The 24,829-nt window shown below is 46.6% G+C and overlaps 1 protein-coding gene across 1 annotated transcript in view; it reads right to left on the bottom strand.

The window, feature by feature from the left end:
* The window catches only part of MTOR (mechanistic target of rapamycin kinase), a 121,456-nt gene that overhangs the window by 23,865 nt on the left and 72,762 nt on the right, over window positions 1-24,829 (bottom strand). The window contains exons 29-36 of the mRNA XM_061160412.1: window positions 17,330-17,405; window positions 14,263-14,402; window positions 9,972-10,072; window positions 8,160-8,275; window positions 6,902-6,979; window positions 6,607-6,714; window positions 3,130-3,255; window positions 2,905-3,036 (exon numbers count right to left, since the gene is read on the bottom strand). Coding sequence (XP_061016395.1) covers window positions 2,905-3,036; window positions 3,130-3,255; window positions 6,607-6,714; window positions 6,902-6,979; window positions 8,160-8,275; window positions 9,972-10,072; window positions 14,263-14,402; window positions 17,330-17,405 — 877 coding nt within the window. The remainder of the gene's footprint in view (window positions 1-2,904; window positions 3,037-3,129; window positions 3,256-6,606; window positions 6,715-6,901; window positions 6,980-8,159; window positions 8,276-9,971; window positions 10,073-14,262; window positions 14,403-17,329; window positions 17,406-24,829) is intronic.

The following is a 24,829-nucleotide window of genomic DNA, read 5'->3' as shown; positions in this document are numbered from 1 at the left end:
TAGGGAAGCCAGACTCAGAGGTCTGGGAGTCAGTTACAAGCCGCTTGTATAAACCTGCCATGTCCACACGCACCAGCATCGTGATAAATAGAGTCCAAACTCTTCAAAGGGTTTCAAGGATGAAGACAGACAGAGCACACAGACATGAGAAGCACAAATGGGAAAAACAGTGGAATCCAATCCACTGACACAGAGAGGGGAAATGGCATGGGACAGAAAATGAAAGAGAATGTGTGTTTTCTGCTACAGAAAAGGAGAGAAAAACCCAACACTTCAAATAAATAAGGTCAAAACGATCTCCTTATAAATTATATAAGTTTTTCTTTCTTTTTTAAAAGTGGAAACATGTTAGTAATGATAGCTCCGAAGGAAAATGAAATTCCCTTGCTTGGGGGCCAGAACAAACCTCAGATAATTTTAATATATAAGAAATTAATTAATTAATTGGCATCAAAAGACAGAGGGCTTCACCCAGAAGAAAAATGACATGTCAACAATTTACCAGGGAACTAATCCACGCATGAGGACAGGGCAGACACACACATGTTCTAACACTTAACAAGACACCTGTCTCCCTCACATCTGCCTTTAGTTTCATTCCTCACCACTGGCTTTGAAAAATGAATTATATTAGCCTCCCACACCTGGGGAGTGGTAAGTATTCTTTCAGTTTTTCTTCTATGGGAACTATACTGACTAGACTTAAATCTGATTAGGAAGAGAAAAGAGAATTGACCTCTCATGACAAAGGTGGAGGATAACTCTGGGTCTTCCCTGGTGGCTCAGCTGATAAAGAATCTGCCTACAATGCAAAAGATGTGGGTTTGATCCCTGGTCTGGGAAGATCCCACATGCTGCGAGCAACTAGGCCCACACACAAGAACTACTCGGCCTGTGCTCCAGAGCCTGGGAGCTGCAACTACTGAGTCCACACACCACAGCTACTGAAGCCGGTGAGTCCTAGAACCTGTGCTCTGCAATATGAGAAACACTGCAAAGAGAACCCTGCACAATGAAGAGTGGCCCCTACATGCTGAAACTAGAAAAAAGCCCATGCAGGAACAAAGACCCAGAACAGCCATAAATAAGTAAATAATTATTAAAAAACAAGTTAAAAAACCTTTTCTCCATCTCTAGGAAATGAGGAGGGGGAAAAATGATTCTTTCTCTCTTACAGATAGGTCACTCACTTGGAGGACAGGGCTTCTCTTAGGCTGAGTGTGAGCTGGGCAGACTCTTCTGGCTCTTGACTGCCTGGGAGCTTGTGGGCAAGAACTAGGTTCTTGGTTTAGTGATGTTTCACAGAAGGAACCAGACTGTCTCTAGATTCTGTGAACTGTCTCTTCTAAAAGAACAGTGGCCATACACCTACTGCCTGATGTTTTCCTGCAGAAGGGGACGTGCTTTTCCCCATGTCCACCTGACTGAGGCAGTCCTTATTTACAGAGGAAGAACATAACACTCAGAGAAGTAAAGTGGCTTGTTCAACGGCACAGTTAGTATTAATAGTCAGTCTTCTTAGAGTAGCTCCTGAACTCTTATGAAGATGTGGCATCTCTAGCTCCAGGCTTGAAGTTCAAGCACCTACCTAATTTTAAATTGATTTCTAAATCTTTAATCCATGTGGTTTTGTGGTCTGCCTCCAGAATGTGGGCTCTTAAGAAAAGGCCATAATCTGTGAAGTTGGGCTGTAGTCCTATGTTGAAAGAAGCCACTCCGCGGTTGAGATGTTAGCCAAGATACTCCTTATGCCTGCCTTCGGCAAGACATTCAAAGACTTGGAGGCTACACATAGGAAGGAAACCAGACTACATTCAGATCCAACACCTTCTGTTTTTCTCATTTGCCTGGAGGAAGAGCAGGCTTTGAATCAGAAGTGCTCTGGCTTGGGAGATGCACTAAACAGAGACTAAACAAACATGCCCTCCCAAACAACAAAAGAGAAAAACCTTAAACTGCACATTTGGAGAAGGACACTTGGGCCATTACTTTTGAAGTATGCCCCAAAGACCCAGGACCTGGGTGCACAGCTGTGGCTCCCACCCTGGGTGGCATTCAGAGTCACAGAACCCAGCACCCACAGAAGAGGTCAACTCCCAGCCACAGTCCAAGGATCTCCCAAATGAGCCTTTAGCCCAGACTTGACTGCTCTTCTCTCATATCTCCCACAGCCATGGCTTCAGTGGCTGCTGTGTGTTCCTTCCTCACCTCAGGGACACTGTGGGCACAAGAGGGAGAAGACAGCTGGGACTCCCTCCTGTTTCCTTAGGAGGATGACGAGGAGCCAAAGCAGGTGCTGACGGTGCCTCCAGGACCTACTTTGGGTTAATCACCACCATCAGCCAAGGAGATTGTTTTTAAAAATAAAATAGAAAAAAATCCCACCAGAAGTCACATCTATTTCCCAAGGACCTGTCTGTAAATAAAGTCAGAGGAATACCACACTGGCTTCAAGATGACTTTCCCCACTGTTTCTAGCATTATACCCTGGGTGTTGCTGCTTGTGAATCCAAACTGATGAGAGGAGAGGAGACAAGAAGTCTGAAAAACCAAGTTGGTCTTACTTCAGTCTGTGTTTTCATAAACACACTGCTTTTTTGGGTACTTCTCTTAGGAAAAAAACAAAACACAACCCAGAAGCTGTGCTTTTTCTGTTGCAGCACATTCTAGCTGCTCATAAAAAGAACTGTGATTACATGCATTGGTTTGATCCATGAGTATACGTGCATCTTCTCAAATGTGATTCACTTTTTGAAATCTGGCCAAATAGCCTCCCCACAGAAGCGAACTCCCTGACATGGCAGTTTGGACACTGTCTCCTTTCTGGCCTGGAGAAGGCAGTGAGAAGCAGACTAGGTGAGTATTCTAGAGAAACGTTGTCTACTGCTGCAGTCAGGTACAGACCTTGCGGGCACTCTTCCACATATTTTTCATGTAGGCGTAGGTCACCTGGGGGTGAACTGTTGGCAGAGGATGGTCAAGTTGCCGCGATGGATCAACTCCCAGGAGCAGCACTAAGGTTTTGTGAGCAAGCGCCTTCAAGACAAGAGGTCAGGTTAGACACAGAACTGGACCAGGAGCAGCGTTCCCTCCTCAGCCCCCACCCCACCGAGGGGGCAGGACACTCACCAGCCTGCCACTCTTGCCACACAGGCTTGCGTACTTGAGCCAGGTCCTCATGTCCTCATGAGGGCTGACGACTAGTGACCGCACCATGAGGATTTTCTGCCAGTCCTCCACGATACGCTGGCAGCCCTGGAATGTTCAGAAGTGAGGATTAGATATATGCTCAGCTGTATCTTATACCTGTTCATGGGTAACAGTGAAACCCACCCCGAAACAAAAAAAAGATTCATTTTTATAATCTCATGTTTCTCAAGAGAAGGGTACTGTGAGTGAATGCCTCTTAGGAACTTTTCAAAATTCGAGAAGCTACAGAGCAAGGCCTCTGGAGCCTGAATCATGGCCCATTCACTTACTACCTATTGTGACTCTAGATAAGTTACTTAACCTCTCTGTGACTGATCTGTAAAATGGCATCAAAATGGTACCAACTTCATGGGGCTATGGTGAAGTTTAAATGAACTAAATTATTTAAATTTCTTTTCTGGATTGTAAATAATGTATTTTTAACTTTTTTTGCTTCAGTCTTTCTGGTTGAAGATGACTATCGCTGACAAAAATTAAAGATGGAGCATTCAAAATTTTAAAAACTACTTAAGTATAAAAAAAAGTTTAAATAATTAAAGTTTCAACTGATGTTATTTGTAAGTTGGTGGCATTTATATTCCTGAAGTTATCAGAGCCTAAACTTGCACTCAGATCTTGGCCTTGTCTTTCATCATTTTTTAAAAAAAATATCTCAGATCAAAAACCGTACACAGAAGGGAAAAGACCTCATTCATTCACACGTATAAATTCTTTTAAATTAAAAACAGTTAACTAATCACTATCAAAAGGGCCAAGTTAATTTTATATCAAAAGACTGTTGAGAACACAGTGAGCCTCTCCTCCTCCATCCTCCTGATAAGAAATCAGATGCAGAGACGAACACCAGGGGGACGGGTTTCTGAGATCAAGCAATTCATCAGAGAACTCCATGAAACCAAACAAGCTGTCTCCATGGAGGTAGGTCTAAAAGTCTAGCAACAATGGTTGAAGACTTTAAAATAACTTTTTAAAAATAATTTTTATTTATTTATTTCTGGCTGTGCTGGGTTTTCGTTGCTGTGCAGGCTTTTCTCTAGTTGCAGTGAGCAGGGGCTACTCTTCATTGCAGTGGCTTCTCTTGTTGTGGAGCATGGGCTCAAGGGCAAGCAGGCCTTAGTAGTTGTGACATGGGGATTCCACAGTTGTGGTTCCCAGCTGAATAGTTGCAGCAAATGCGCTTAATTGCTCCGCAGCATGTGGGATCTTCCCAGACCAGGGATTGAACCTGTCTCCTGCATTGGCAGGCAGATTCTTTACCACTGAGCCACCAGGGAAGTCTGGTTACAGGCTTTTAAACATGACAGGACACAGGCTGAGTCTGAAAAAAGAACCCAAGGCAAGAAAAGAACCCAATGCAAGTAAGGCTGACCTCTCATACTGTCCCATGGGAGCTACTGGCTGGGGAGTTCAGCTGAATGGATCACAAAATGGCAGTCTTCCAGCCTAAGCAGTTGGTTGAGTGTTCGGACAGCAACCCATCCACAAGAGCCAAATTCCTACCACAAAGTTAACACTGTATTTTTAGCCTTTGGACCATCATCTTTCATCCCATTAACGACAATGATTTGGAAAGTTAGAAAAACAGAACAAAGTACACTGAGTGACTGTTCTGGTGACTTCTCATCTGCAAGCTTCTTCCACAAGCTGAAATCCCTTGGCTCTGGAAAGCAAAAAGTGTCTTGTGTCTCAAGGTAGGAAGGTCACGAAGGCCTAAGATGATGATGGTATCATGGACACAGTAAAGTCAAACATGGGTCTCCCCTCTCTGAGACTCGTCTAGTCCACCCCCTTCCAAGTCTCTGTCTGGCCAAAGTCCCACTTGTTAGAAGGGCAGAAGATTCATCAGATCTCTGATTTGGAAACTCTTCACCCCATTACAGGCACTAAAAAAACCCAAAAACGAGGGTGTGGACAAGCGGGAAATTCTGGCTTTGTGGAATTCTCTTCTGGGGTTCAATAGCCAATTTTCCACCAAAACATTCACTGGACATTTCATAATTGCTAATAAAACATGGGAAGGAACTGCATGTGCTCATTTCAGAGCATAAACGACCATGCTCATGGGCGAGCCTCTGCCCCACTCCTTTCCTTTCCAGAGGAATGTGCCTGGAACTCCACAGACAGGAATGCAACTTGGAGTCAGAAGGCTCTGTCACAGCCTGCTGAAAAGCTGGAAGCACAAACCTTGACTGGTCTGGGGACACAATTTGGAATTAACTGTGGACTGGATCAAGAGGAAACTGCTGACAATCGAGGGGCGCTGATTATGATGAGCAGGGGGACAAGTGCCTTCTGGAGCAGTGAAGGCTTTGCCAATGAACTTCCCCTTCTGTCTCCTCAGGGGACGGGAGAACTGTCCTTTCTAAGAACACTTGACACTCCTGACTCCCAGGTTGGGAACTGACAGCTCCTCATGCTAAAATGATCAGAATGTACAATGTGAATACTAATGGAGAATTTGGACTAGTCTCTTGATGAGGGGAAACTTCAGTGGAAAAAAGTTTGCAGAGATTATGGCATGACTAAGACCTGAGGAACTGTAAACCGAAGAAGTCAGTAAATGAAAACATCAGGCCCCCCCACTGAAAGGGCTAGATGCTGGTGGCCAGCAAGTGGATTTAAAGCAGTGGGTCTCAGCATCAGCCACATCCTGGAATTATCTGGGAAGGCTGGAAAGATACTGATCCTGGGTCTATCCCCAGGACTTTTGTTGATTTGGTCTGATGTGGTATTTCAATTTTTAAAAGCTCTCCAGGTCATTCTGGGTCTTCCAGGTGGTGCAAGTGGTGAAGAACCCGACTACCAATTCAGGAGACATAAGAGACCTGGGTGCAATCCCTGGGTGGGGAAGATCCCCTGGCAACCTATTCCAGTATTCTTGCTTGGAGAATCCCATGGACAGAGGAGCCTGGAGGGCTATGGTCCATAGGGTTGCAAAGAGTTGGACATGACTGAAATAACTTAGCACGTAATACCAGGTCATTCTATCACGTACCTCAAGTTGAGAACCACTGATTTTGAGGTCAAGATTCTCAGCTGGCTGGCCATAATGTCACTTATTTAGAATATTTTCCTTTTAAGAATTTCCTGGTGGTCCAGTTAGATTAGGACTCCATACTTCCACTGCAGGGGGCATGGGTTCAATCTCTGGTTGGGGAACTAACAAGCTGCAAGGTGCAGGGCACGGACAAAAAAAGATTATTTTCTTTTATTCCCTGAGAAGGGTAAAATAAGGCTGGAAAAGTGGTCATTCTCTCAAAGCTAAAGGCTCAGGTGAAAAGCCTGTGGGTGTTATGCTCTGAATGCACACCGGGCCTCAGTGAGGAGGCAGGGAGCGGATGCCAGCACGGGAAGGAGGAGAGGGGAGGGTGGCACAGGGCTTTCCACCAGGCTCACCTGCAGTCTCTCCCACCAGATCTGGCGGATGATCTCCCGTCGCTCGGGGACAAGTTTGTACTGAATAACCTCCTCCAGCTCGGACAGCATGTGGCAAGAAACCATGGCCTGATGGAAGCAAATCACATTCCAACTTAATACAGCATGAACAATCCAAAAGCCAGGCTTCATTTCAGTCATTCCTTCTGGTCCCATAGGCACACTCCCAGCAGCCTGTGTGTCCTCATGAGCCCACTCTGCAAAAAGGACTGAACTGAGCCAGAAACCTGGCACTGCGCAGGCGGTCCACACTCACCCCATAGGCCCGGCTGTAGCTCTCTCCTGCCATTGCTGTTAACTCCGCATCCAGTAGGTCCCGGGCTTTGTCGATGCACTGGAAGAGAACGAGAGAAGGACAGGAATGGAGCTACAGGCTTGGGAGCTGAGGGGAACACTTGTGACTTTTGGGCTTCCCGGCCAGACGCACAAATTCCCTGTCTCACTGAAATCCCAGTGATGAAGAGAAAAGCTCACTGAAGAAGGGAGGAAACCTTTTACCTGATTTGAAAGCCCAGATAAAAGCATTCTCTGTTTTCTCAGAAAAGACAGAAATGTATGGCAGCCAAAAGTTCACCGTCTTAGAGCTTGGGTGACAAAGGAAGGGAGATGTGTGCTTAGAAACAGAATCACTGTGCTCTCGCATCTCAAGAGGACAGCCTGTGGACCGATCTGCTTTCAACTTCTCCTTGCTGGGCATGTTGGTAAGAACAGACCGTGAAAGCACTCAAATGGCCCACCTGCTTTTAAGTACCTTGTCCTCCTAAGAGAGGGTCTCTGAAACTGGCAGAAAAATGCCCAATCGTCTCCATGTAAATGGGAGCTTTTGTGTCTGGAACGTGAATGGCCCAGGGCTCAGCTTTCACATCGTGTAACCCAGAGCTCACAGGACTGCAGTCTGAAGCTTCTCTGTTTCATCAGTTAAAACCCCAGCATGGCGAGCTCTTCCTTTCTTGAACGTTTCAGGTTAATGACTATGTGCCCGTCCTGAAGCGCTCAGGTCATTCACCCAAGCACCTCACCTAAGACAGTCTGGTGCCCGACAGGGTGGGTGTGATCACCTCATTATTTTAGTCTGCCAGACAGCAGAGGATTTCCAAATAAAGTGCTGGCTTCCCTAGAAGGTGACCAGTGTGTGACATGCCTTCACAGCCAGAGAGGTGGGATATCTGCCTCAAGGGGTGCGCTGCTCTCTGAATCCTCCTTTAGTGGACAGTTTCTCTCCACCATAGGGAACACTAAAGCAACATGGTAAAAAGGAGGCCACGATGACCCAAGAAGCCAACTCCAAAAGCAATCTACATGGTAACTTCCAGAACAGGTGTCCTTCTCAGAGCAGAAAGTGGCTGACATGCTAGGAGTTGTCTTCTGAGTCTTAGGCTCCTAAGCCATTGTAGCGAGCCCACAGAGTCAAACGCCAGAGCCTGTTTACACAGGTGCCCTCTGCCTAGGAGCTGATTGGGCACCCGTGATTATCATTTCATGCTGGAAGGTTCTGGTTACACGTAGATTTTTACCTGTTGTGCCAAGGAGAAGAGGTCCTGATGCAGCGCCAGCACAGCTCTATAAAATGCCCCATCGTGGGTGTCCCGAGGGATCATACAGGTGTACTCTTCCATGCTGTCCCACTGACCTACATGTGCAAACACACACACACACACACATACACACAGAGAAAACATCAGAGTGCTCAGCTTGCTGGGCTAAAGGCAATATATCAAATAGGCCTTGTCACTGTTACTTGCATTTAGCTTGGGGTTCAAATAAGACAATCTTGAGGCTGATGTATCAAATCCCACAGATAGCCTCTATACTCTGTGAGGGTGAACAAGCCAATTTAACAATGCCATAGCTGTCATCCAAACACAGGCCTCCATGGCTGCCCCTGGGAGTTAGTTTCATGAGAGATGGAAGGAGCCACGTGAGTATGCGCCCACAGGTCAGGAGGGGGAGTGTAGCACCTCATTAACCTAGAGAACTCGCCTGGGACTCTCCCAGTGAGACCAAGAGCCTTTCCCCTACCAGTGCAGCATCTCACAGTTCAGTGATACCTTGGAAGTTACATTTTCCCGCAAACAACTGATATGGGTCATTATATGGACAGGAGACAGGATGAGACAGTTTACTCGTCTCTTGCTGGCAGCACCTCTGCCTCAAAAGGAGGCAATAAATATTTTAAGAGGCTCTGTTACAACAGAGAGATGGGCTAGGTCATAGCACAGTTGTCTTGTATCATGGCAGGCTGGGGAAATGGTGGCATGTGGGAACAGATACTCGCTTCCCCTGGTGGGGTGAGCATGTCTCAAATGCCAGGATTTCTAAGACCATCTGCAGAAAAGACAGTGGCTTCATTAGTTGCATGCTGCAGGGCCCCTGATTTTATGAGGCCTTTCCCTGCCTTTCACTCCAGACCATCGGTGCGTCCATTCTCTGTGCCTCTGGGCAAAAGTGAATAACAAACAGTGACTCCTCAGGAAGCAATTCATTTCTGAAAAATGTTCTGGATCCAGCTCAGAGCTCATGAAAGAAGAGGATGTGAGCTCTGTGACTCAGAGGGTGGGGATGGAGGCGGACGTTATGTAACCTTCCTCTGGACTCCACAGGTGCAGCTTCCACCTGGGACACCCATGGACCCTCCCTCTCTTGCCAAGAGCACTTCTGGGACAGACATGGGCAATCCTCTCTGCTGGGGGCCGAGATCAGAATATGACACTTTTCTGTGGGGATTAAAAGGAAATCGCTGCTTGAAAACACTCAGAGAGTGAGGAAGGTGGGTGAGTACTGGGCAGCAAGGAGGAGAAGAGAGAAAACAAGACTATCAGAATGTCTGTAACTGCTGGAGGAGGTGAACAGCATATAGGGACTCACTGTACTATTTACTTTTATCATCGTTGGGAAAATTCTACAATAAAATTAAGCAATCAAGGAGATAGACAGCTGACTTCTTTCATTACTCCTGTGGGGTAAAAACATGCTGGTAGAACTCTAGCAATCATACTGGATCATGACACAGAGGCCCCAGGCAAAGCAGAAATGCAGAAAAAGGCTAACGACAATGGAGCCAGAATACAAACTTCACTAAGTAAAGTGTTGATGCTGGCACAGTTTCCCCTGGCTTCCCTGTGAAGAGAGATTTTTATGCATGTCTAACAAGTTAGGCAAAGCCATGAGACAGAAGGACAGATGGACGAGGCAGAAGTGGACATGAATGGCTTCATGCTTCTGTAGACCTGACACTCTGCCTGCAGCCACAGTGCCTTGCTACTCAGAGGCGAGCCCCCAGCCTCACTGTCCTCCCCATGACTGGGTGCCTGGCAGGGCAGCCTTACCTAAACCCCACGCAGCTGCAGCAGCCATGCGGGCCATCTTGGCTTGGGTCTCATCATTAACCAGAGTCCATTTTTCGCAGCACTGCTGGTGAAGCTGCCCCCTGAAGGAAAAGAATTATACAGCCAGGTTAACCGAAATCACCTCCATGACCTGCCCCATCTTTCTCTCGAGCCCCTTGAGTTAGCTGGGAGGTTGCAGAGGAACTGGATGATAGGGGCCTGCCTTCAACTGGGAGCCTTTAAAGAAAAAGTGCTTTCATGATATAATTGAGAAGTGTCTGGTGATTTGTCATTTCTATGGCCTGGTGGCTCAGAATTTTCCTGAGAATGAGTTTATCTAAGAGAAGGACTGTGTCTAACTCGATGTGATGTGAAATGTCCTAAACATCTGGCCCTCTTCATAAATATTAAATAACTTCTCTCCTATGCCAATGAACTCTGGGCTCTTTCCCTTTGGCAGGCCTACAGAGAAAGCAATCAGAAGAGACACATCTGGACATTCACTTTGGGCTCAAAGCTATAGGGACAATTGGCTCATATAAGTATTATACAAATGGCTGCAGTCTGAAATGAAATTCAAATGAAATCAATCTGTGCAGAGGAAGAAGGATCTATAACAGTCACATCCATCAGAAATCCAGATGCTGCTTACTCTCGGAATTTTGTACAATGACCCTGAGTGTAGGTGTCACTAGGAGACACTGAGATGCATTCGATACACAGAGCAGAATCCCTCAAGAAGAGACATTCTGTTGGCAGTTAAAACTGCTGCCCTCCTATGTGGCACTTCTAAGTAAAAGGAAACAAAACTGCTTCTGTGGAAATACAAGCTCCTGCATTCATGTGAGCTTCAAGACTCAGCTAGGAGACTCCTCAATCTCTCCTGCTTTCTGAAAGAGAGAGTGCAGGATATTTTAGCTTGGTATTGGGATTGGAGTCAAGAGATAAGGTACAAGCTCCAAGTGGCCCAGCTCAGAAGCCTTGTGGGACATAAGTGCACTGTAAGGTGACTTGGGGGACCGTGAGTAGGGAGGAGATAAAGATGCTGAAGGGACCCAGGCTGAGCTCCCCGAGAAGCTGACTGGTGACCACATCCAGGAGAACTGCTCGGGGCCGCTATCCAGCATCACGGCCTGGCAGTCATCACCTTCCACTGTCTCTCTGGCACATAATGAAGACAGTGAGGGACATGAGCATTCTACCTTAATACACGGCCAAGATCAAAAAGAGGAGGAGGCGGGCAGCTGTCCTGCCCCGTGGACTTACTGAAGCTCAGTGATAGCAGCTGGATGACCTCAGTGCTGGTTTCCTGCCACCTAAACCTAGAAACCTTCACTCTGGGTCCTGCTGGAGGTTCTCCTAGAGTAGCAGCTCTTCCTGCAGAAGACTTAGGTTTGATGCCTGGATTGGGAAGATCTCCTGGAGATCCTGGAGAAGGAAATGCCAACCCACTCCAGTATTCTCCCCTAGGAAACCCCATGGATACAGGAGACCGGGAGGCTACAGTCCATGGGGTCACAAAGAGTCAGACACGACTCAGTGACTAAACAAGAAGTTTCTAGATGATACAGATGTGACCCAAGGGCCACCGTTTGAGAACCACTGGCTCAGAGCATGACACAGCTCCTCTGGGCAGCGCATTCTGGCGGGAATCCTGCCTGGAGCTAAAGAAAAATGATGTTCTCTCTCTGAGTGGTCCTTCCGACCCTAAAATTCAAATCTGTACAGCTCACAGCCACAGGCACTTTAGCCTCCCTCTGCTGTTTCGTCAGGACACCCCATTTCTGTGTTCCAAGTCTGAGATTTTGCTCTGCTCTTCACCTTGAGCCTGGGAGTGAGTTCACTGTGAAACACTACATACTGTTACCTCCAGAGACAAAGCAAGGAGCACTGCAGAGCAGCATCTTAGAGAGGAGGCCTGCCAGAGGACACGGGCACCGCCTTCAAGCTGTGACTGTGTCAACAGCTGTCAGACCCTGGTCAGTGTGCACAGAGGTGGGGTTCCTCTCCTACAAAGACTTCTTACAAATAAGAATGCAGAATATAGTGACTCCTAACTCTCAAAGGCAGGGAGGGGAAAAGAACAAAATAGAGAAGAAGTATGAGACTGTCTATGGGGCAACCATGAGGAGGTTCTCTGACACCTCTTTGTGACTCCAAGGAGGTCTGGGTAAAAGGTCCTCCAAGACTTTTGACTTTCTTGCCTAGAGCATCAGCCAAAAGCCTGGGGGAGCATTCTTCGATCTGGAACACCTAAGTACTTGGCTGTCTGGGATCTTATTCCCAAGGAATCTGTTCTCAGGATGTAGAGGCCACGCAAGGGAACAATGTGGGGAGGGGGCTTACTTAGCTTCACCGTGACTGCAGGTGTGGCTGGGGCTGGAGCTGGGGGAGGGGGAGTTATTTCTTGTAAGCATGGGGAAAGGGCGTCTTCCACTCACTGGTAACCCCAGATCGTGCCTGACAGCCACCTCCGGTGAACACCCGCCTCAGGCACATTCAGGATAGATGCTCAAAGCAAAAGCAATTTAAAAACTGCACTCTAAATAGAATTGACTGAATAAACCATATAAAAAAAACCTGCATATGATCAGGAAAAGAATTCTGCTTCTTTCATCTCTTTTAAAAATCTCTTCTACTCTCCTGCATTTTTAAACCCCTTGGTCAGCATCACTGGCCATTTATACTTTATAGGTAATTATAAAGCTGGAAGGAATCCAAGACCTCAAGGGTGGACAGCACTGCGAAGTGCAGCGTCAGGAGGCCCAGAAGACTCTGCTCTCGAGAGGCCTCAGGGCAGAGATGACAACTCCTACGAGCCTCAGTTTCCCAACTGTCACATGAGGAGATGAGACAAAATCACACCTAAAGTCACTTCTCACAACCAAGCCAGCCCTGTGTTGGACAGTGGTTGTTTCTAACTGTGAAAGGGGGAAGGCAGGACAGGTTTCCAAGAGGAAGAAACAGTTCAGGTGGAGCTTGAAAGATGCGGAGAATTTCAAAGGAGAAAAAGAAGAGGTGAGCAAACCAGGGCACTGAAAGAAAGAATGCAAAGAAAAAATTCTGTGGGGTTTGGAGAATGGCCTAGCAACAGCCCTTTGGTTAAATAAAGTTCAAGTTCTAACTTGGTCTATAGGCCCGACTTGGCCTGGGCCTTGCCGAGCGCTTCTGCCCTACCTCTTATCTCTTTTCTGCATCACACCTGACCCCACAGCCGCAATGAACTTTCAGAACCCATAATGTAATATTGTGCTCAATCCTCCTCACTGTCTAGGCCCAAGTTAGAGCACTTCTTCCTGGAAGCCTTCCAAGTCAGGATTAGGGCCCTTCTTATATCCCACCACCCCTGGGCTTCTCCTTTATAACGGCATTCACTCAGTGCTACAGCAGCCTGGTCATATGCCCTGTCGGCTCTGGGAAGGCAGGGGCTGTGCCCTTCTTCACACTGTGTCCTCAGGGCCCCAGCACAGATGCTGGCAGTGGGCAAGCGCTCAATGACGACTGGTTGAATGAATGAATGGGGGGCCCTCAGTCTTACAAGCAAGAGAAAGCGGAGATATCTGCTCCTGGGGAGGTAGTAAGGCATTTGTTGTTAAAAATTGTAAACTAGTTCATGACTGTAGTATGGCATTTTATTTTAGCTATTTTTAAAAAACTGCACTTCATGCTGGAAAACATCTCCTAACAACTCCCCAGACCAAGACCATGGCAAATCTTTTCAGCTGAGCATCCCTGCTGCTTCCACCTGGAATACCCTTTCCCCTCTCTCCACTCTCTTCACCTGTATCCCAGCCTTGGTCCTTCCTGCAGGAAAACTGCCAAGTGGCCCCACCCCCATGTGGGTCTTTCACAGTTGTCTACTCAGACCATTGTCCCTGTACTCTCAGTAACTGTACAGTAACTGCCTGCAAGCAGTCATCTGTTCTTCTTTCCTAAAATCACTAGCAATAGGTAATAAAGAGAAAAATAAAAATCAAGGTTGCAGAGTAAGAATATGAAGTCTTCATCAGCCAGTCAAGGTCAAGAGGCAGATAGAAAGAACAGGTGTAGATCCTAGGAACACACCCACTCCTGTCCTGTCCTAGAGCATTATGAAGACTAAGTGAAAGAAAGAGAGAGAAAGAAAGAAAGAAAAGAATCTTTCTATTTATCACTGAGACAGAACAGAGAAACACTCCCAAGTAAGAGATGCTTCCTGGGAAACAAATGAAAGCAAAAGTGGGAGTCTTGGGAGAGAGCTCTGGGAGAAGTCTTTCCAAGGCAGCTGGACCTCCATCCCGCTGCAGCTCACCATTCCCCCAAGGCCTCGAGGCAGCGCATGCGGCCCAGCATCAGCTCTGGGTCATCCTTGTTGGTGTCCATTTTCTTATCGTAGGCCACGAGAGCATCTTCCCACTCGTGCAGCTTCTCATACCAGGTAGCCTGGATCTCCTGGCAGGGAGGAGAGAGAGGACTGCTGTGAGGCACAGAGAACACAGGGCCGTGTTTTCTTTACCCACAGACTCTCTTTCCCTGAGCATGTCATGTTGAATGCGTGACACTCCACCCAGCACAGTAGGCCTTCAGAGTATCCGGAGGTACGTGCGGGGCTGGTGGGGATGCTGGCTCCTCGGCACAGTGATGGAACGACCCGGCGATAACGTGAGAGCAGCTGTCAGGCCATGTCTTTCCCCATCACTTCCTGCCCAGACACAGGAGTCCCAGAACACCAGCATGTGGGCATGCGAGGACAGGGCAAATCATCTGGATGGCAGGAAGCCCCGACAAGTGCTCCCGTAAGGAGGCCAAGGCCTGGATCTGCTGGAATGCTGACAGTGGGCCACCTGGCAGGGCCAGCAGCTGCTTTCTTGATGAAGCCAGAGAGACCAGGCCACATCTGCATATTTGCTGGAGGAAAACAACTCGCTTTTCAAAGGCTCTTTATTTTCTGCATTACTTAATACATTTTTAAACGTTCAGGAAATAATAATTTAAAACACAATATAACACTGCCACTTAAAATTCTTTGGAAAAATCTTCCTCCCTTCTTCTACAGTCTCCCATCCAATGTTCCCTCCTCTGAGCACCTGGCAGCTTCATCACTGGCAGGGGCCAAAGGACGGATTCCATTACCCAGCAGATGGCGTGCCACGCTGCCATTCGGTGTTGGCCATATGAATGAGTAGCCGCTGCAGTCTAGAAGCTGCAGACTATGGTTCTCTGAATGGCCCAGGGACTGTTTTATGTCTCTGTCTGCCCTCCATCTGCCGCCACCCCAGTCTGTCTTCTGGGCTTCTTCCTCACCAGCTTGGTGACGACTAGTTCTCTACCAGGCCAGGGAGAGGCTCTCCAGGGATTTCTTTAACAACAATTTGATCCTGCAGCAGCATTCGTGTGACATAATGCAGGGCCTGCATTCATTCTCCCCATTACACTCCTTCTCCTTGCCAAATGAAACTCTAATTTGAGTAGCATGTATGCTCACAGCTATCTGCTATTAAACTCTCTGAAAGAATCTTTTCTTCTTGAACCGCTGTGAGGAGGTCACGTCTATTTTAGGTCATTAACTTGTGCCTACTTCCCCTCATTTGTCTTCAGCAGAGCCAGTCCCCTCCGCTTCCTCTGTCCTCATTCTGCGGCCATAACAGCCTTTGCCCCAGTGTCCGTGAACAGTGGAGTTTGCCAAAATGGGCTCTGAACTTCATTTCCTGAGCTCGTTTAGAAACATGCTGCTCCACTATGCCTAAATATGAAAGACACAACTTAGAAAAGAGTGGCTGCAGAGACTGTAACATTAAAAACTCTTAAAAGGAACACTGGTAAATTTCCCATTTTGAATTTCTATACTGGGTGGAAAAGTGGGTACTAACATATGGTACCCACTCAGTATGAACAAGTAGAAAATAGGGGGAGCAGCGTATGGAGCAGGTCAGGTAGGGGGCAGGATATTTTGAGTTGCAATAGACTGCAGGAACTATAAGGTTTAAGCAATGAATCATACACAATTCTAATGAGATTGCTGTTACATAAATTGCGCTGAGAAAGCACAGGCTCTGCCAAGAAAAAGCAAACCATTGTCAAGTTTAATATGATTCAGCTACCTAAATATAACAGAAAATCCACCAGGGTTTAGCAATAATCCTGGAGCTAACGGCCACCTTCAGAACCTGGAGATGGGGATCTTTTCATTTAAGACTGGCACTCTGAGACAACAGCATATAAAATCACCCAAATACCAGATGTTTGTGGAATCCTTGTTTCAACTACTGCAGTCTGAGCTCTAAGGATATCAAAGGAGAGGACATCTCTGTCTGAGAGGACTACATTAAGCGCCCTCTCTTCTGACTTTCTTCCCTCTGCAAACAAGGTTGTGGCAAAGACGGATAAGACACAGTCCCTTCTGTTTTGTCATCTGGAGATGCTTTTTGAGTCGAGTTACAGGCATGTGCTCAAGATGGCAAAATACTCTCTCAAAATTTTCAGTCCAATTGACCAGCAATTACATAAGGGAGTGAAGTAGTCAATTTTCTTTACTCTAACACACTGGGCTCTTGATTAAGGCAAACCAGAGTAAGTGACTGACACAACTAATAAAAGGTTCCTCATCAAATATATGGACCCAGAACTTCTTGAACTTCCAGGAAGCCAATGTTAAGTTGATTAAATCAATGCTTTATATATGGTTAGGAAGTTACCAAAGCACCCTCCCAAGACCACAGAGAGTAACGGAAACATTTTAATATTGGTTGGGCAAAGATGGCAGGAAGGAAGAAACTATATAAGCAATAATGAAATGGAACAATCCCTCAATATCATGTATAAATTATGGCATATTTTTTTCTGGAGAATTAGTCATGGTTTCTTCTGAAGTATAGACTGAGCCTCAAGTATGGGCTATGGTAATGCTGGCTGTTAGACAACATAAAGATAACTTGGGTCATAGTTAAACATCTGGGCTCTGACACCAGGTTCTGCCACTTATTCACTCTGTCAGCTTAGGTAAGGCTGTTATCCTGTTGGGACTATAGTCCCTCGCATCCCTGTAAAATGGGATAACAACAGTACCTGTTCACAGGTTGCTGTGAGCACTGAATTGGATGAAGTACACAAAGCACATAGCAAAGAGCTAGGCACGTGCTATTTGATAAATACAAGTCACTACTGTTCATTAGATTCTGTCCTCACAATCTCTGTTCAGCCTGAATATACTCCATACGGTCACTGCATCCCTCAACCTCAAGATACAGGTAAGTCAGCATCAGGCTGTTAATTACTGGGGAAAAAACTGAAAAGGAAAGTAACTTTCTCAAGGCTGTGGCCTAGTGCTTCCCTAGCCAGGTGGCTGCCTCTTGCTCTTCTAAAAGGAATGAGACACTTACCAGCTCTCCAAAGTGCTTCATGGCATACTCCAACACCCCGGCAGCTGCCTCTGGCTGCTGCAGCTTATTATTAATGCTGAGAAAACAAAAGGAAGCGGAGGTTACACTCAACATGTCAGAGGGTGGGAAGGGCAGGGTCACTTGTGGGCAGATGGCTCACCAGCATGTTGGGGACAACGTCTTACAGAAGCAGAAAGAACATCAGTTACCTATTATATTACCACTCGAGAAGCTTGACCTGAATAATTTCATCTTGACCTCACGCTCCTTATCTTGAAGGGGCCACATCTGGTGGACAGGAGGCCTCACCTGCCTGGGGCCCTTCCTCCAAGCAGCAGACTGACTGGTTTCCTCTCTGACATCAGACGTCAGGCAGCATGCGTCTGTTTTTGAACTAAGAAACCCTGGCTCCAGAACCATCCCAACCAACACAACAGATGAGGTACCTCTGAACTTTTAGCTTTTATGTCTCAGTGATAAGAATAACCAAAACAAATAGAAACCATCAGGCTCTGTGGGAGACACAGAAGTGGCCCTGAGGCTGGGTCATCCACATCAATGACAGAGAACCCTGGGGCCTATGGCTGTGCAGCTGTCTTGACTGCTCCCTGATGGGGTCCATGTCTTTCAAATCCAGATGTCCCCTTAGTCCCTCTCCCAGGACTGTGCTCTGCCTCTGAAGCAGGCTGTGAAGGGACCACATCCCAAGGCACTTGCCTGGTCTCTGGTGGGGAAATGCTTTTCATAACCACACACAACGCTGCTGATGTCATCCTAAGGACAGTTGGGGCTGGAGGACTGTAACTGTATTGGGGCAACTAGGCAGAAAAGTTGGAAGGCTTGCCGCCTGGAGTTGGTTCATCAGAGAGGCTGTGAAGACGTCCTGAATGGAGAGGAGCTGCAAGGCTCAGACCCTTGTTCCAACAGGGAGGTAAACAGCAGCTAACCCAACACTAAACACGAGCTTGAGCTATGGGAAGGAAGGAAGAGAGGGAGGGAGCAGGCCTGAGAAAATCATAGGATAATAATGACCCTATCTATTCACAGGTAGGGAGCAAAATGTGACAGACCAGCTTGGGAGTTCAGACTGGTTTAATGAGCTAGGATCTAGTTTACTGCCCTAAGGACAAACTGTCTACTAGACTCAAATTAATTTTTAAGTGGTTTTGGGAAATTCCAGGACGTGGGTTCAACGTGGTAATATGGCAAGAGACTGGTGTTATAAAATACTATTTTTAAAAATTCAAATTCCACCACATTTCTTCCAATAAAACTGAGAGGGAACTGCCCAGAAATCTGATGAACTAGAAAAGTTAACATTTGTGAAAGTAATAATCGAATGCCTCATGTGTGCAAATCACATCTCAAACAATCTTTCCAACCTATCGCTCCTCTGACCTCATGCATCCCTAAGAGAGTGGGTAGGGAAGGGTATCACTAGGCTTGTTTTACTCCCAGGGAGACCGAGGCCTGGGAGGGCAGTGACTTTCCCCAAGGCCCACATGAATAGGTACAGTCTCCATACAACCTGAAGCAACCTTACTGCCTCCTTCATGGCATTCTTTAGGGAATCAAATGAAATAATGGATATGAAATTGCTAAGCAGGTTCTTATATGTGCTTCTTCCTTCATCTGTTTTTGTCCAAGGATAGAAGCTTCTGGAATCTTACTTATATGTTTGGGTACAGAAAAAACATGTCTAATGTTGAGACTTGAGCCAGCACTGGGCAATCATCCATGCAAGTTCCATCTTGAATAGGACTATTCGAGTGGGCTCCAAGCTCAAGGTCCAGGCTCTGCAACCAGAGGTGAAAGTAGTTGTACAGACGCCCTTCTCCTTTACTTACAGGAGTAGACGGGTCACCTTGTGTGGAATCTACTGCACAGACTCTTTGGCGCTTCTGAGTGGGTCCCAAGCAGAGCATTGAACCTGAATGTTTTCCATAAGTTTTCTGCTGCAGGATTCAGAAATATTTTTAATTTCAAAGTGATGCTGTAATGTCATGGTTTTCTTTAGGCAGCCACGTGAGAGTTCAAAGCTGAGAATGAAAATCCGAGTCCGAAGGGACTCCCTCCACTGCATGCTCACTGTCAGGCAGTCTCCTATTCCTCTTGGCCTCAAAAGTCAAGTTCTTAACTTTGTTCTCACTTACGTGGGGCTGGGCAAACTGTATTAATAATTAACACCGCTACTGCTACTGCTAAGTCACTTCAGTCGTGTCCGACTCTGTGCGACCCCATCCCTGGGATTCTCCAGGCAAGAACACTGGAGTGGGTTGCCATTTCCTTCTCCAATGCATAAAAGTGAAAATGAAGTCGCTCAGTCGTGTCCGACTCTTCGCGACCCCATGGACTGCAGCCTACCAGGCTCCTCCGTCCATGGGATTTTCCAGGCAAGAGTACTGGAGCGGGGTGCCATTGCCTTCTCCGATAATTAACACTACTGGGTATATATTTGTGATCATCTAATTCCTTGAGCCCAAGTAAAGATTTTGGCAGTATAAGAAGACAGGAAATAAGAAATCCAGTATATATGCTATATATTATTTATGATGTATTATACTGGGTTTCTCTGGTGGCTCAGACGGTAAACAATCTGCCTGCAATGTGGGAGACTCATGTTCGATACCTGGGTTGAGAAGATCCCCTGGAGAAAGGAATGGTTACCCACTCCAGTGTTCTTGCCTGGAGAATCCCATGGACAGAGAAGCCTGGCGGGCTACAGTCCATGGGGTCACAAAGAGTCAGACACGACTGAGCGACTAACACTTCCATACTGAAATATGTAATATATCATACGTAACTATCTATAATGATATAGTCTATATACTACTTTGAGTCCTAATGTGGACTACTGGGATGGCCCTGGTAGGAATATAAAGTATTTTGATGAGAAAGATAAGGAAAGTGTTCTTTGCCTGAACCAAAAGAAGTTAACTGTAAGAATCTAGACATAAAAAATCCAGGAGTTCTAAGAACTGTCTTCCAATCTCATGTTCTGGAACATATTCTGTTTTCAAGATCAATTTATAAACATTACGAAAACTCGCCTTCCTCTGGGGATAAAGCAACAAAACCAAAAGCAAGTGAAAGCCATTTCCCCCTTCACTCTCCTACTCCTTATACATAAAAAGGAGAATTTTACAAGAAACTGATCAAAATCAGGAAGTTGTAACTAGAGACCTCAGAGGAGAAATACAGATTTTACCTTACTATTGCAATGACTCTGACCTACCTCCTCTAAGGACAGACTAACATAGCTTTGCAAATGTGACAAGAAAACTCATCACATGGCCCCAACTCTATTAACAGCAAGTCCAAACAAATCACCTCTATAGTAGTTCTCACTTGAATATGTGTGGAGGCAGGTGAGGATGCAGACAGAGTCCCGCGGGAAGGAGAGGGGTTGGGCTTATTGAGGACCCGCTGACCAGGCCTCCATCAATGGTCAGGAAAACTGGGCGTACAGCTTGAGATGCAAGCTAAGCTCTTGCCCAACAGTAAGGACAGTCACTGAAAAATGACAACTTTGACTAAATGGACTAAAATATACCCATGAAAAAGGAGCGTGAGCAGAGAAAAAGGGTCCCTTTGATAAATTAAGTTCTGGTTTGAGGACCTGAAAGAAAGGAGACCGTACACACCTACAGTCAACTGTTTAGAGAGGAGAGATTTCAAGTTAACTGGCTGTTTTCTCCCTGTTGAGTCTCTCCTCCTCCCTGTCTGCAATTTTCTTTCCCAGAGAGCTTTCTCCCTAATGCACCTGTCTCTTCTTCCCCCCCAGGGAGTCTCCCATGTGTGCCTGCAAGGCTGTGGGAGGATGCAAGTGCAGGGCAGAGAGTCTGCCACGTGGTTTCATCTTAACTTCTTCTCTCTCCTCCATGGCTTCTGGCACTCCATCACGCAAGGCCAAGGATTAGAGCAACAACAAGATACCTAAGTTTACTGAGAGCTCCTGTGGGTGCCAGGCACTGTGCTGACTACTGCTGGTATGTGTTATCTTAACCCTACGAAGTAGACACTACTACTAACACTCCTACTTTGCATAGGAAGAAACTGTAGCTCTGAGGGCTATCCTTTCGCTTCAAAACTGTACCATTAAAGAGATCTCAAGTATTAACTAAGGGTACAGCTCTGCAGGAGGAGAAAAGTGTGGCAGCTGTCTACTCCCCCAGCAGCAGGCACCAAGCAAGTACGTGTGAAATAAGCGACTGAAAGCAGGGAACAGACAGAAGAAGGGCAAGGACGTCTCCATGAGCTAACTCCACATGCAGTTCACCACACAGGAGAGGAGCCCCACTGCACTGCACGTTAGCCTCCTCACTCATATTGTGGTTGACACCCTGCCCTGACCCCTAAGCTCCCATTCCCAAGGTTTTTTTTTTTCGCTATATCACCCAGCCTCTGGGATCTTAGTTCCCCAAGGAGGGATTGAACCCGAGCCCTCTGGAGCTGAAGTGCAGAGTCGTAACCACTGGACCTCCAGGGAAGTCCTTCCCATTCCCTATTTTTTATTTCCCTTCAGAAGCTACTGCCTCCATGCCTCCCAGCATGACAGTCCCCATGCAACCACAGCGGGTTTTTCTGGGGCACTTGTTCGAGGCCGCCAGGCATATAGACAGAGTCCAGGCTGCAAAGTGGGGGATGAATAAGCCTCCACGGAAAAGCAGCAGTTCCCAGCTACTAAGTCCTCTGCTGCCTGCCTACTTGGGTGAAACAAGACCATCCTTTGAGATACTCCCCTTTGAAACTCAGATGTGCTTTTATGAGACTAAAGGGAAAGACAGTATGTGTGATTCATGTGCAGAGATCACCTTTGCTCAGAAGCCCCCTTGATGAGGAGCCCTCATTTACGGGGCAGCTGGGACTCTTACACAGCCTGTTCTATAAACGCTCCCGTGTGTGCCCTGGAGTCTTTCCCTATTAATGCTGGAGGTTTATAAAGGGCAAACTGTTCAAAGCTCAGCCCAACAGCAGAGGAGTGCTTTATGACACAAACCAGACCTCACTGACACTGGCTGGGCTGACAAACAAATTTAGAGAGAGGGAGGTTTCAATAGTAACGTGCCCCCAACAGTAAAGAGATGACAGTCGACCACAGGGCCTATCTCTTCTCCATGCCCACTGAAGCCAGAAGGCTAAGATGGCTTAGCTGCTGCCTTAAGCATCAATGTTGTGGTATATTTATATTCTACTTCATATCCCAGTGAGAACAACCAGTTGAGGTTTCATATAGTTGCGAATCTGTACAGCAAATAGAAGCTGCCTACCCACAAAATAAAATGCAGAGCCCACAAATTAACATGTTAGAAATACAATGAAGACAGGAAAAAACAATGAATTAGGATGTCAAGAAGGGAAAAGGCAATTATCAGACATATTCACTCATTCATTCCCACCTCCCCTCTCCTAATCCAAGATTTAACTTTTTATTAAAGGAAGCTGAGTTGAAGAGTTTGAAACTGGGAAAATTGACAAGTGAGGGAAGCACTTTCTAGAATTGAGGCAAATTAACAAATAAGAATAAGAAATGGCCTCATTGTCTTCTATACTATACAGATTACCCCAGGCATCTTTTCTTCACTATCCAAAAATGTCTTTCCAAATGTAGGGAAAGCACGTAAGTGAGCAAGGAACTCAGGCATGAAGGAGCTTCTCACTGCCTTAGCGGGTTTCCTGTCAAGAGTGATGGACTGTCAAGAGTGATGGACAAGAAGCCAGCGCTCGGTGCAGGGCCTGTCTACTTTCCCATGACTCTCCCTTCTGAGCTCTTCCTCAGGGCTCTCCACAGGCAAGTGGTGACCAGTGTCACTGAGGATGCACCTGAACAAAGGGTAGATCATGAACTGCTCCAGGTTCTAACCCCAACTTGTTAGCAAACCAATAGCGGGGGTCGCCGGCTCAGCATCCAAATGCTATTCCTACTGCTGGAAGGGAAACCTGAGGAACTCTATCATCTCCTAAGTCACTGTTCCACACGCTTCTGGACTGACGTCAGATCCAAAATCCTCTGGCCTGGGAATTCCTCCCGGTAGAGTTCATTTGGTCATCGACCCCATCTCTCACCCTTGGTGACCTTCGGCTACTAAGAACAAAGTGATGCAGGTGCACATAACACTAGCTGGAACCCACAGCAAAGCCAGTCACACGAGGAGTGTCTGCAGTGGCATCTGGGGGACTACTCAGGCTTCCTGGTGCTCCTATCAGGAATTTATGAGAACGTCATGCACTGGCTTCCCAAATGGCTCTGGGCCTTCTCTCTCCTGTCTGTTTCTAGTGCAGACTGCTGTCTGCATTTTATTTGGTTTCCTGTCAAGGAAGAATTCTCTGAATTCCCTCAGTGTTGGGCTGGTGACACGCAACACAGCTGACAGGGGACCTCGACAGGTCTCGATGAGGAGTTCCTGACCAGCCAAGTTGTGAGGCCAATGGGACCCTACTTTGGGTGCTTATGCTGAATCAAGCTGTATCTTTATTTCTCTCTTAGAACAGTAGCTGCTTCAGACCATCCTTGTCACTTCTTCTGGCATCAAGACTTAGCTCTGTGTCCAGTGGGTGATTAGAAACAAAACCGCTTGATTCCTGTACAGAGTCAAGAAGATCCAAGGTTGGTAGGGCCCTGATATCTTCATGAGGCAGCTCCCTGGGGCTCTGGGGAGCTCAAGGGAATGACAGTGTCTTTTTGAGCAGGACAGCAGTGAAGACAGAAGGCAAGGTGAGAACATCTGAAATGTGCGCCAGAGAAAGGTGGTGAGGGGCAGCTCAAATGCAGGTGGCAGGGAAAGTGAAGGGAACTGGCAGGTGTTATAGTTCCCCCACTTAAAGCCAGAGTCAGGTTGTGAAAATAGCACCCAGGGTCTGGCAGGTCAAACTTTCCTTCCTTGCTCCAGGAACTTATGAAAAGTAACTTTACTCCTTTTCTAAACATTAAGAAAGTGGAAGCTGGCCTTGTTAGAAGGTTTCAAAGCTCTGACATTTGGTGCCCCTGGAACCCTTGGGGCACCAAGACAAAAAGAACGTGATGCAAGAGAGGTGGACTGCCTTGATATCAAATGGGTTCCTGACGCTTTACCCCAGAGCGGGTTAAGGGTGAAGAGCTCTGACTTGTCTTCTCTTTTTCCTCTGTCTGGTCACGGTATAAATGATGTGTCTGTTGTAGTACCTAGAAGACTTGCCAGATCTGTATGTGAGAAAGTGGGACCTTAAGAATAAAAAAGATAGGACTTCTCTTTTGGCCCAGTGGTTAAGAATCCATCTACCTGGAGAACAGTATGGAGATTTCTTAAAAAAAAAAAAAAAAAACTAGGAATAAAACTACCATATGACCCAGCAATCCCACAACTGGGCATACACCCTGAGAAAACCATAACTGAAAAAGACACATGCACCCCATTGTTCACTGCAGCACTATTTACAGTAGCCAAAACACGGAAGCAACCTAGATGTCTGTGACAGATGAATGGATAAAGAGGTTGTGGTACATATATACAACGGAATATT

The sequence above is a fragment of the Dama dama genome, chromosome 14 (assembly GCF_033118175.1).
Source record: "Dama dama isolate Ldn47 chromosome 14, ASM3311817v1, whole genome shotgun sequence".
Classification (NCBI taxonomy): domain Eukaryota; kingdom Metazoa; phylum Chordata; class Mammalia; order Artiodactyla; family Cervidae; genus Dama; species Dama dama.
This window is presented reverse-complemented; position numbering and strand designations above follow the sequence as displayed.